At 39.9% G+C, this 13,807-nt stretch overlaps 2 protein-coding genes across 7 annotated transcripts in view; one reads left to right on the top strand and one right to left on the bottom strand.

Annotated features, from left to right (window-relative positions):
• Positions 1 to 13,807, top strand: part of LOC138359177 (uncharacterized) — a 271,321-nt gene that overhangs the window by 61,209 nt on the left and 196,305 nt on the right. The window lies entirely within an intron of this gene.
• Positions 1 to 13,807, bottom strand: part of LOC123773355 (calmodulin) — a 28,058-nt gene that overhangs the window by 9,426 nt on the left and 4,825 nt on the right. For both annotated transcript variants that reach the window (XR_011225838.1, XM_045767032.2), the window contains exon 2: positions 5,314 to 5,488. Coding sequence is in view for 1 of the 2 variants with exons in the window: in XM_045767032.2 (XP_045622988.1) it covers positions 5,314 to 5,488 (175 nt within the window). In the remaining variant the exon portion in view is untranslated. The remainder of the gene's footprint in view (positions 1 to 5,313; positions 5,489 to 13,807) is intronic.

Below are 13,807 nucleotides of genomic sequence, written 5' to 3'. Positions count from 1 at the left end.
TTAAGAGAGATCAGGCAATATCACCGTGACAAGGTTACCGAGGAAAGAAGGATAGAAGAACGCATCAGTGAATCTGTACGCTGGTACAATGTGGATGTAGCTGGCAATCCCAATGGGCGAAGATGAGGTGGCCACAGGAGAATCAGTAATAGCAAGAATTCTTTGATACAAATATCCACGGAGATTCGGAATAGAAACAATTTAGCAGAGAAGTGGCAAAATCTGTGGCGAGTGATGGACACCGCCTTGACCACTACGAGATAACGAACACCCGAGAGACATTAGAAATATGTGCAGAATAATAACTCACATTGTTTGAGTTTGGTAAATACCATTTGTCAAATATTGATGCCGTTCTTAAAACATCTCCCACCCCATTTTGCACCCGCACGGTAAGATTTTAAGGGTTGAATGTTAATCTTGTTAAGCTGTTTACGCGAGACAGTTAAGCAAGTCCCAGCTGTATATGGTCAAAGTGACAAAATGAACAACCCAGCGGGTTTTCTTCCTATTAGGGAGTGTTGTACATACTGCTATGGCGGTATGTCCACTCACATCATAAGTACTCCAATAAACTCGCCCCCTCGTGGCAAAATTTACAAAATTTTGTTAACTCGCACCCCCCCCCCCAATCCCGGGCCACCAAAACTGATCCACCAAGGCGCCGGCACACCTCCGCCCCCCACCCCCCCCTCCTTGTAGTTCCCGATTACAGGGTGTTAAGCTAAAGACACAGTAGGAACAAATCACCAGTGTCCTTCCTAACTCGAGTACCAAAGGAACAGTAGTGTTGAATGCTAGAATGAGGATAGTATAAAAACACGGCCTGTGTCACCACAACCGATAGCAAATTGCCCTGTGTCTGAAATTTTAAAAGATGACATCTTTTACTCAGCTAAGTTTTACACAAACTGTGCGCTCCAATAGCATATGCTCTACAGAGTATGTTAAGTGTTCAAGAGGGAACTGGACAAGCACCTCCAAAGGATACCTGATCAACCAGGCTGTGACTCATACGTCAGGCTGCGAGCAGCCGCGTCCAACAGCCTGGTTGATCAGTCCAGCAACCAGGAGGCCTGGTCGACGACCGGGCCGAGGGGACGCTAAGCCCCAGAAGCACCTCAAGGTAAGCCTGCACAGATACCTGCTATAGCAATCTTTCATACTGTACATGTGTGAATAAGCCGAGGTTTGTAGGGGTGGGTGGGCTGCGTGCCAGACCTACCAACCCACCGAAGCCCTCACCACGTCTCAGGCCAAAGCTGCCTACACCCAGTTATTAACACCACCCCCTTAAGTCACTACAACGAATTTTTAGCAAACGCTCATAACCTTCTCACTTGCATTAAAGCAGAGCTTTGTGAATTAATACATGAAGTTGTTTTAAGTAGCTTTGCCAGCCTTTGCTTCAAGACAAAACCACGAAATGGAAATTATACGTCTGTAAACTTTGACAAGTACTGTATATAATAATCTTTCAGCAAGAAGTATAGAATCATGGCCCTCAACAGGTAACCTTTCGGCAAGTCTGCCCAGGCTTCGTCCAGTCACCCAGGCTGGCTGCCCACATGACAGCCAGCTCACATGGTGCCTCGTACCCTCTCACCTTAGATGAGCTATGGGTCAGGTGGTGGGTGGGGGGGGGGGAAGGTGGGGAGGATGCTCCCTGAAACCGTTCTTGGCAGATTGACCTCTGCACCCGCAGACAACCATTACCTGGACCCAACAGTGGTATTTAATTACAATTGTTAAAGACGCTAGATTACTAAAGCTTTGCTAGACGAGGGCTACCTTACGGTGGGGTTCAAAGTCCATGCAACCTGGCCTCTTACAGGTTACGTTTGAGTTTAGCCGTTTGCCAGTATGGCTGACGTAATTTGAAAATTAAAAAATCCCAAATTTTCCATTTTAAGGGTCCTCTGGTTGGCTAAGAGGGCAGAAAATTCGCCTAAAGTTTCAAAACGTCACGAAAAACTAAAATTAACTTAAATTAAGTGTCTTCTAACTAAACAAAGTTGGAGGACCCTGTAACACCCATAGCTCACAACCGGGAAGCCTTCTCAAAGGTCAGCCCAGATGACTTCTGGATCGTATTGCAAAGTTAATTAAAAATATTCCTGGGCTAGTCTTAGTCAGCTAGTTCAAGTACGTAATATTTCATGATAATCTTGTCAAACACTAATGGAATTAGACCCCCAGATTCTTATGTGTAAATACCCAGGAATCTACCCTTCTCTGCCAGGTCAGGGTTGGCTGTGTAAACATTCTTCCCTTTTTGCACCGTTGTAATTAATAATTCCCATTCTTTAAGAGGTTTATGGTAACTAACAAAATAAATTATCGGGTGTGGGCAGCCTCAATGTATGTTAGCAACACCAAATCTCCCTCCCCCCCCTTTTCTCCAGCTGATAGGGGGGTGTGGCAGTCTTAGGGGCGTGTATATATATGCCCCTGTAGGAGTTAAGAGTAGAGTGCGCTGAATACATACCCGTGTTTATATACCTACTATATAGATGCCACACCTGTGACAGATAAAAACATTGAAAAACATCGCCGGCTGTTGCAAGTAACGGCAACACGCTATACTACATATGTTACGATTCCATTTCAATGTTTCCGATTACATTGAAAATCTTTGAAAAATGCAATTGATCAATCATTTTCATTTTGATTTAATTTTTGCGTAACATTGCATTTGGATTGAGCCGTCTTTACCATACCGATCATTTTGTAAGTAAATATGTATGCCACACCTGTGACAGGAATTTTTTTTTTAAACAGCGCCATCTGTTGCACGTAAGAGCAACACTATACTACACGTTACTATTCCATTTCAATGTTTCAGATTTAATTGAAATTGAATTTTCATACATGGACTTATTTTCATTTTGATTTAATTATTGTGAAACAATGCGTTGGAATTTAGCAGTGTTTACCATACCTTTTATTTCCCCGAGTATGGTTTATTTTTTTATTTTTCGTTGTCTTTCATTTCGTTTAACGTCTTATTTTTCAGTGATGGGAACATCAGATCATTTGGGAATGCTGAGGACTAGAGAATGGGGAAGGGGCTGAATGGTGTGGAGGACTGGGGAAGGTTGCTGTGGTTCAGCAACACGTGGCCGGATACAGCTAGTGTATTTTATACACAATATATACTCATACAATATACTGTACAGGCGTGTATATATATAATTACACATTGTATATAATGTTTTTTAACCAAGTGTTTTTAACTGTACTATATTGCGCCCTTTAAGGCAGCTATAGCCATGAAGAATACATGACCAAATTTGTGGAAGACAATATGGCCTCCACGAGAACTTTCAGTAATGTTCCTTTAAGTAATGTCCTCCCCGCCATTCCCAAAGGGGACGGGGAGATGGGGGGGGGGGGGGGGAATGGCGGGTAGGACAAGGGGACGGGGAGTGGGGATTGGTGGGGAGGACAGGGGAAGGTTGCTGTGGCTCAGCAACGCGTGGCCGGGTACCGCTATTAGAAACAAGTTCCCAGTAGGGCCTTACCTTCTCACAATGTTGGGAAGGGAGAGGAGCTGGGGTTTGTAATACAAACAATTAGAAATTATCAACCTTTACTAATAAACAGTCAAAACTTCACAAGAAACTACACAATAGTATGTGGAACGCAACAGCCCACACTCAACCCTACCGTATCTAGGCTCTTTATAGTCTCTTGTCCTTCATAATCGAGACGCCCGTAACGCGCGGCTTTGCTGCAGTACTGGTGTTGCTGACGTATCGGATATGTGACGACACAGCACTAGGCTAGTACATGGGGGTCCCTCTACCAAATTTCTGACTTACCACCACCACCACCACCACCCCCCCTCTTACCGCTTTTGTTTAAAAGAGCAACGACACATCAGGTAGTTGTGGGTACTAGTTATCTACCGCTATGGAAGGTAACTATATAAAGATATAATCGAGGATGTGGCTTCGCAATATTAGTATACTTCTAGTAATCTAAGAGAGGCGAGTTTATTACCGATCTAATATGGGCGAATATTAAAATTTAACCATGAAAGGGTAGAGTTAATTTACAGAGGGCTTTAGGCTACATAAATAGGTTAAATGGGCGATTAGGTAGAAACGTGTGATCACAAGCAAATTTGATTTTTTTCTTAAGATGTGAAAGCTACCCAGAGTTCCAAGATAGTACTATAAATGAACCTATGGCGTCAGATACAATGTCAGGTTTAGCCAGTATAGAAGTGGCCTACTCTTGCTGCTGCTGGCGGGACGAAGAGGGGGTGAGGGAGGGGGGGGAGAGGAAGCCTGATGGAGTGGTGGTGGGTCGATATTTATATCCCTTCACCACGTGCTCGTTCTGCTTTCAGTTAACTAACGAAATCGGCCAATCTGCCTACAAAATTTAATTTTTATTAAATATACAATATAAAAGATCTCAAACTTAAGCTATATTTTTTAAGCAACATTACTCGGTGTTTAGTGAAACTGGTTAAATTAATAAAGTACATGCTTACACATGCTCTATCATGAAGGCTGTCAACGTTACTTCAAAAAGCAAGAATAGCCACAATTAAGAGGGAAAGGTTTTAATACTTTCCCTCTGAAAGATTAATTATACAGAAACAAGATTACGCATTATCCCGGAAGAAAAAAAAACAGCCTATTAATGCCTATTCCTGCTATGCCTTTCATCTTACAAGACTGCTGCTCTTATTTCGGGGACACGAAAGAGGGCAGTAGATTGACACTAGCGTACCTATTCCTAAACTAGCGTCAATTTATTTTAACCCCTTTGCGCCTCCACCTTGCACCATATACACTATAAAATGCAGTTTCTGCATTTTTATTATGAAAAATGCTTAAATAACCGGTTCTCCAAGCTTGTACAAACATCTAAAATTGATTTTCAAATTACTTTCGAGTGTGTTTTACGAGTCATTTTATTAACAGCGTTATCAGACGATTGACGACGTATCCCTGCCTAACTGGCTATTAATCTTTGCTTAGAAATTGTAACCACTTCATGTATTCTACATTTGAGTTATACCTGTGCATCCCTAACATCCCTGTGCATCAGGAACAACTAGTTCCTGATGGCTCACCATCGGGAACCATTGATGATGAAGATTAAGCCATCCAAAATGTGGCACGGGCATGACTAGCCCTAAGTGGTGGCCCTTTTGAGCCATAACCAGTATCAGATGATACTGTAGATCTATGGAGGTGCGACTGCACCCTGCGTGACGGGAGATGTCTCCCAAGGGAACCACTTACTGCCCCTCCCCCCCCATTATCAACCCACACACCCACACCAGGTACTTACCATCAGCGTCCACTTCGTTGATCATGTCCTGAAGTTCAGCCTCGGTGGGGTTCTGTCCGAGCGACCTCATGACTGTGCCCAATTCCTTGGTAGTGATTGTGCCGTCACCGTCCTTATCGAACAGGGAGAACGCCTCCTTAAATTCGGCAATCTGTTCTTCGGTAAGCTGATCCGCCTGAAGACCATCAGAAAATATTCTATAAAATAGGAAACTCATTTTTTTAAGTCTACAAAATAGTTAAACTATTTATGCTGAACAAATCAAGTTTAAAATTAGGTTAATTTTTTTTTTTGGCACCACAATTTGTTTTAACCGATAAGCGCACTCAAATGCCTTTCACGTACAGCAAATTTGTTCAAAACCAAATTCACGAAAATGCAAATGAGGTAGTTAGTATGCAATCAAAAAAACTTTCAACTTTCACCATAAACTGATACTAGGCAAAGGTTATGTTAAGCTTAACTAGAGTAACTCATTAACATCTGCAAGAACACCCTCCCCCCCCACCCCCTACAATATAAAGACACTTGTTAAATTACTTTGAATATTACTACATTTAACCCCCCCCCACCCTCTATGGCCCTTTGACCCCTTTGACAAGGGTGTACACAAGGCATTGCAAGAACACTGTGTACAAGACTGCAGACCAAGTGTCTCGTGCGAACTAAAGCTCACCAACATCAGCCAATAAAGGGCTTGCGTGAGTAGGCTTAACCTACAGGCAATTTGAGGTAATTGAGAATTTTAACTTCTCAAAAGACTTTCGAGCTGTGTGCGCTTTCACTAGAACAAAATAAGTTACACCGATATTGAAGATCAAATGCATTCAATCATGAAAATACTGTAGTCTGATGCTATTTCAACTAAGAATGATTAAAAAATTGAAGTTATGATCAATTTTGGTTCCTCAAAACTTTTTACAACTGAATTTAAAATCAAAACCCCAATTACACAAACTAGTTATAAAATCTAAATGCAACAGACCCATTTCGTATCGTTTCTACTCTAGAATATTTTCCCGTTTGACAGGTCAACTTATCCCACCGCACTACTGGAGTAAAAGACTAGTAGGAAGGCAAGCCAAGTGCCAGGATAAGTCTTATAAACTCCCGTTGCCCTATTCAACAGCTCTCACGGCTCATAACCGTTTACTTTAAACTTGTCCCGCCTGTTCGACCTTTTCCCTGTCCCATGTTACTAGGAGTGTTCCTGGCAAGCCTATCTGGAGGAAGGCATACTATGTGAACTTTCAACCACCTTTTGTGAAGAGCTACAGGTACACGAGACTCTAGTTAACTTGTGAAAAAGTTCTGGACTACGTTCAATTACGTAGTCCAGAACCTGGCATAATTAATTACGCGATATAATTATCACTAATCAGTGTACAAACTGACAAGCGATGCCATTTCAGTGAAAAAATTAAATTGTATCTAGAAATTAACACTACTACCACAACTATTTGGTCTAGAGTCGTTTAAACAACTAGATTCAGTAAAGGACAAACATCTGGTCTGAGTAGTCTACTAGTTTAATTACGCCATACCTGCCACCTGACATCACCATAGCTATAAAAAAACGTTGCCAATATCAAACACAGCTGTTAGTACAATTATTAACGTCTGAAGTGTCAAAAACATCAGCCTTCAAGACAAAGGAAGACGGGTGTAGGAGCTACCTTCAGCAGGCAGCCAGGGCCACTTATTGATCCAGGGCCATGGTTGCCGGCATCCACCAAGCGGGGGGAAAAAGAGCAGCAAGGGTGGTGGTGGTAATAAGACCACTTTAAGATCATTCTAGGCTATGCGCACAAGCATGACGTCATGAACACCCTGACATGGCAGGTGCAAAATGACCGCATTCATAAGTTGGGGTGAAACAAGTACAATCAATATTTCTGTAATTATTAAGGGTCATTTTTTTATCCAATCTCCTTCCTCCATATCAATATACGGCACGGATGGAGCATTACACCAGTTATCAATAAGAAACTTCTGGGTTGGTTCCTATGAGAACAGAGTGGTCGACCAGACCCTCTACTAACCAAGAGGCCTGGTGGGAAACCTGGTAGCAGATTCATTGATCACCTTCAAGGTAGCAGCAAATGGGGGTGGTGCCCAATTTCCAATGCCGTCAAGTGACAAGCGTGTTCAAAATTCGCCATATCAAGACTTTACTTACAATTTTTTTTTACTGTATTACAACTAGTACTTACTATAAAATTGTAGCTACAACAATTCAATGACAGTCTAGTACTATTAATATCCAGAAGGGATGGCAATTTAAATACCTATGATAACTTTCTAAAGGATGAAGCCAACAGTGCAAGAATAAAGTTGGCCATATACCCCTGCATCTTCCATTCACTTGCAATGACCCCTAATAATCCTTACCCATACCAAACTGGTTGTACAATCTTAGGGTAGATAAAACTATCAAAACTTTCTTTGCACAACTGTCTCTCCCATACCTACTAACCTCTCCCTACACCTGCAATCCTTCCACCCCCTTTTCAAATCTAACACTTCCAACATTTCAAATGTACATTTTAAGTGCACTGAGATTTGGTAATTTTGAAGTTCATCGATTAAAATTTAATGCCGATATGGCATCTTCTGCATAGGAGGAATTAAGCAATTATTTTTCCCCAATACCCGTACAATGAAAGTGTAAAGGACAGTGTCTAGTAACAGAACCGAACTGTGCTCACTTTTTATTCTCTGCTGCTCCTATCCATTTCCAGAATTTATTATGGGTTGTCAGTCCTCAGTTACATTTATCAAAAGTCTTTGCAGTCAGTGTCCATAAAACGTCTGCAATTTTAGTCCTTCGAATGCTTTGGAGATTGTTACCGAGTAACTCAAAGGCAGGATCTTCAACTAAACCAATTTTGACTTGGGATGTTGAGTCAATTTGCATTCATATTTGGAGATTGGAAGGAGTCTAAAGTCATTTAATGTGAAATGTTACGGCAACTAGTCAATAGTTTCATCAAAGATTTCTTGCCTCATGTGGAGTGGGGCTCTACTGTATATGATTCAATAATTTTAGTATCTAGAATCAAAGATTTGCAGGCCAAATCACTCACAAAGCATAGGCCAAGTCTCCTACAAATGCACCCCCAGACAATACTAGGGCAGAGTGCATGGGTATATTGTCAAAGATAATCCAGATAAGATTCCCACTCCCTGGAGCCACCACACTAGCGACTGACCCCCCTCCCAGGAGGGATTGTCCTCTTTCCCACAAGTATCTTCATACACATTTGACAGCCAGAGGCTTATACCTCCCCCCCCCCCAAAACCTAGTTTAGCTTAAATAGCTGGGACAACTGTCCCTCGAGACCTGCCCCTCCCCCTCTCATTCTTTAACATGCACACCCTAAAAAAAAAAAAAACAACTTCAACCTCCCCACTCCCACACTATGGAAGAGCTTAATGACCCACTGCTTTTGCCAAGCAACTCACTGCCTTGCAATATATTAAAGGCCTACAACCCAATACACTCAATTGAAAGTAAAAAATTCACTAGAAATGTGTTTAATCAGCTTTGCCTCGTGTATCGAAGGCCTACAAACTAAAAAGAATCTATACTACTTCCCTAATTACCTCCCCTTAATCTTCATAAGCCAAACATTACTTTTCCCCAAGAAAAAAAGTAAAGTTACAAGCACAGCACTACACAAATTTGTAAAATGCCTGCTACAGTCATATCCAACCTTATTACAGTATATACAGACAAACGATAACTATACTGTACAGATATCCATGCAGTAATACGACATGCTTTACTACATTGAAACCATACAGTGTAAATTACCTTTGAACATGCAGGAGTGACATGTGCTATGATTAACAATTAGAAGAAGTGAGCAATATAGAAAGGAAAAAGTGGAAGGACAAAGGTGGGGAAAAAAATTTGGAAACCGACAAATTAAGCTATAATGATTGAAGAGAGATTCTACTTCATTCCCCATAGATATGGTATGAATGCAACTAGAATTCTAGAAAATAAAAAGGCCACGAGAAAGAACCAAACTAAAGAAAGCACCAAGTACTAACAAATCTTTAAAAGGGAAGTTTAAAACAAACTGGGTACAAGAATGGTACCAAGGCAAGAAAGCAAGAATAGCTGCTAACAGTTCATGAGAGAGATTGTAGAAGTGCCCAGAGTGAAAATATCCGGCTCCAAAACATAAAGGGTACAAGTACAGTACTGACAGATTCAGTCTTTCCAATTAAAACCCAAATGATTATGAAAATGTCTGGCTGTACCGAGTCAATGTGCTAATGCATTTCTTTAAGGGAGAATAGGATTTCCTAATACAAATGTAGCAAGTCAAATATGAGGTGGAACTGATCAGTGATGCTAATGTGAATTTTCTGCGAGGACATATAATTATTTGTATAGTAATTATGACAGGGAAGACCTGTTAGCACAACCACAAAGGAACACAAGGAGGTTACTAGAACACTGTCCCACAAGATTTTATAGCATAAAAATGTAGGAAGGCTGACAACTTTTAAAGACATTTAACCGTCTATACCATTTACTACATAATCACTTATTTGTCTAGCCTCCACACCATAACCCTTCAGCACCCAATTTGACAACTAGCACTAAGACAAAAATAGGCAAGGTAAGAATCTTTTTTTTACCAGATAAAGACAAAGGTGCAGGGGGGGGGGGGGATTCTTTATAGGTAAAGTGTAGACAACAGCTCTGAGCAAGTTCTGGTAGCCCCAAACAGTGTCTCCGAGTGGAAGGCAAGCAGGAAAGCATTCTTTGGATAAGAGGAATAGTACCTGGTTTTCATATTGCCAAAGAATGGAAGTCATGCTTCAAGATCTAGCCCAGAACCAAGAATACGCCAAGCAGATACAAAAAAATTATTATTGTTTAAAAGTGTCATTGGCATTTTAGATTAAAAATAACCTTTTGGTTACAATGCCTATGTAAACTACCTGCTCATCAAAAACCGAAGTTAAATAAATGCAAGGGAACATGATCATACAGCCCAACAATACCAGGCCGACTTAAAAATGCCTTCCAAAACTATCGTACTGGGAAATTTCAGCATGTTTAACGTGGAGGCAAGAAGAGTCCCAAAGTGGTAAAGGTAGAGTGATCCTAGGCAAGGTGCAAAATTCAAGAGCAACAGGAAGGGGAGGAAGTAAGGTGAAGATTACCAGTGAGGGCTTTCACCAAGCTACACAAGAATGAACAAAATGGGGGGAAAAAAATGGAAAAAGTTGAAATTACATCAGAACATTTTAAATGCAACAAGAGTTCTGTCAATTTAAGGAAGACTTAACATCAGTGCAGTTTTATGCTATCCTAACCCATTCTAATAATTTCATGATACCTGTCAATGTACCAAGGCAAGCAAGACTGAAAAAACATGTTTATGGTTAGAAGACTTATAGGCTACCATTGTCCAATCAAAGGTTCTAGATTAAACAAAAATGCTTTAAGAAAGGTTGCCATGGTGGCACTAGTGTGTACAACCACTACCCTGCAGACAAAGAAGGTTTTGGCAATAGAGCACAAGTCCTTTAAGGTCACAATTAGCACAGGAAAGTACAGTACAGTATTAGTTAAGGATTCAAGAATACCAAATATCAGTATGATCAAAAAGGGGTAGGTAACATGTAAGAACATAAGTAAAAAAAAAAATATGGTTCCGAATATAAAAGCTTGGAAAATTAATAATGAAGAGTTAAGAGCATTTCAAGAAATTTAAGAAAAATGTAAGTCATGAATAGTGTTACATTGCAAAATTAAATGCAAGATAGATGCAGAGGGATAAAAGGGGAGTGTTTAGGGATGTTCAAGAGCCGTTGCAAAAACCATGCAACATTTGAGAACGGTTTACACAATCTAAAAGGAATAAAAATTAAAAACTTCTAGATTTGTACAGGGAGAATTTATGGGGGACTAAACATTCTGGCCCAACAATATTCTGTATATAGCGATCTGACAAATGTCAAAGGAAATAAAGCACATGGGAAAGAGGGAAGAGGAAAGGTAAGAGGGGAGAGAGGTGAAGAAAAAAAAAAAAAAAAAAAAAGTGATGCAGAATACAGAAAACCCTCTTTTGGCAGATGTGTTCGAGGGGAACATACTCACCGTCGTCTATTGTTGTACATGTAATTGGAATAATATGATCAAACAATTTTTTCAGAGGGATTATTTCAGGTTCCAAGGAAACTGTTACAATAGTGATATGCAAAAGCACCTAAATATACACACAGCATGCTAACACTGGTTTAGTGCACCATACACGGCCAGCCGGTTCTACCTCGACAATGATAAACCAGGCGGAACCAGGTGTTTGGTACACTTCACAATTAAGATTAAAGAATTTGAAATATACCAGCCATCCATAGGAGAAAATGAATGCTTCTTGCCTTGGAAGACCAAGCAGCAAGGATGCCCACCTGCCACAAGTTAAGCCAAATAGTGCAAGCCCAACAAATTTGTCCAATTCTAGCATCCCCATCCAGTGACAACAGCATTCATTAATGGGTGGCAGTTTAGCATCCTATGAACAGTAGGCAAGGTAGAGTACAACTACACCACTGGAATGCTTTTAATTTATTTTTGAAGTTTACTAGTGTAACCTTTGATGTAATATTAAGCTAATAAAGATTGAACTTCACTACAGTGGCATGTGAGAAGAGGTACCATGACTACAATAGGCTGTGAAAATTATTCACCGATGTGGTATTGGAACATCAATATTATTATGTGCTGTGAATAACATTCTTAGAAGGCAGTCAGCCCTAACTATCCACATTGAATGGATTGGGTGAAAGTTTAAGTAAGAAATCTCCCCAAATTATGAAGTGAACTTGTTCAATAGATTAAGTTTAAACAATCTACAGGGTTAAAACTACAGAACTATTTTTGGGAAACACTAAAAAGGTAAGATACTTAGAAATACATATTTACAATACCCTACAAAATGGTAGAAATCTGAATGCTTTGGAAGTAACAACCGACCTAACCTTCAGTCCCCTGAAACTGCACTGGCACAATGCCTACACTACAACATGCAACTTTGTTCACTTGCTAAAATTTCAGTTTTTTTAATCATGCAAAGCACTAACAATCCATGTAATGTGAACCCTATTCTGGAAGGAATATCTTTTCAAAGCCTAATGGAAATTTAAACTAACTAGGATATCTGAAGAAAAAGTTTTACGCTTCCAATATTTAAATTTTGGATTGTGTCCTATCAGTTATTCCTATAGGAATTTTTTTTAACTAGCCTATAGTAAGAAAATGTAGTAGAGCAATTTTCTAGGACAGTTTCACCTGTTCGAGAACACTAACTACTCAAAAACATACAAGCAGGTACTAACGAGTGTAAAATCGAGTAAAGATATCAATCTAAATAAGCAATGAGAATTTTAGTACCAAGCAACAAACAAAACTTCCTCTAGATATCTAGCCTATGGTTCAGAGAGCAAGAGTTCATACAAACTACAGGAAGAAACTATATTAAAGTTGCAACCTATATTCACTAGAGTAAAATGCTATGAAAGATTAATCTGTAGAGCATTTACAGGACCTACAACTAAAAAATCAACAGCAAGGCTGTCAAATCCTTTCTCTGCAACTTTAAAATGCCATCAAACACTACCACAAAGTCATGTCAGTGTGACTTTTATGAACAAAGGTGGCCATGTGCAAACCCCGCCCCCCCCCTCCTTTCTGGTGAAAAACCATCTTCAAAATACTGAACTGTGAAACTTTGCAACTCATGATGAGCTTTATGGCAACATTCATTTGCAACGTTTTTTTTTTTTTTTGCATAAGAACTGCCTTGTGGAATTATTTGGTAAAAAATAATTTACCAGGGTTTGCCAAATTGTTTCCTACTGGTTACATATTTACAGTTCTATAAGAAACTTTACTTTTTGTATGCACCAAAATTACCAGAAATTAAATTTATTTAATTACACTGTACAAACTGTACTAGTATCCCAATACAATAGAAATACTGTACAAATTTAATAGCCAATTGTAGCTTCAGTTCCAAATCACAGTACAGCCAGAATTAATGACCCCTTCCCCCAGATTACAGTTCATCTATCTAGTTTTATTGTAAATTCCCAAGTAGAAAAAAAATGCCCTTTCATGTTACCATTAATCATTGCAGAGCAAAATGTAGTTACACGTTTTTTACAAGATGAAGACAGAACAAGTGTACATGTAAAGAGGGGTAGCCAGTGCAAGTGTAGCTGCCAGGTTGAAGATTCTTTAAAAAGATGGAGAGGTAGGATCCAGGTCCAACATCCAAGCATATGGTGGCTCACAGGTACAACAGAAGTAGTGATGGGTGGGAATTGTCTTCATAATGTCCAATTACTTTGTGAGGGGGAAACCAAATAACTTATTCCAGCATAAATCCCCCTCTCAAAGTATATTTGAATTAGCATTTGTTCAGATTTGCACATTTCCTTGTCCTAATCCATTCCCTTACCCATT

This window comes from Procambarus clarkii, chromosome 89 (assembly GCF_040958095.1).
Source record: "Procambarus clarkii isolate CNS0578487 chromosome 89, FALCON_Pclarkii_2.0, whole genome shotgun sequence".
Lineage (NCBI taxonomy): Eukaryota > Metazoa > Arthropoda > Malacostraca > Decapoda > Cambaridae > Procambarus > Procambarus clarkii.
The sequence above is the reverse complement of the archived record's forward strand: the minus strand, read 5'-3'. Positions and strand labels throughout refer to the sequence as shown.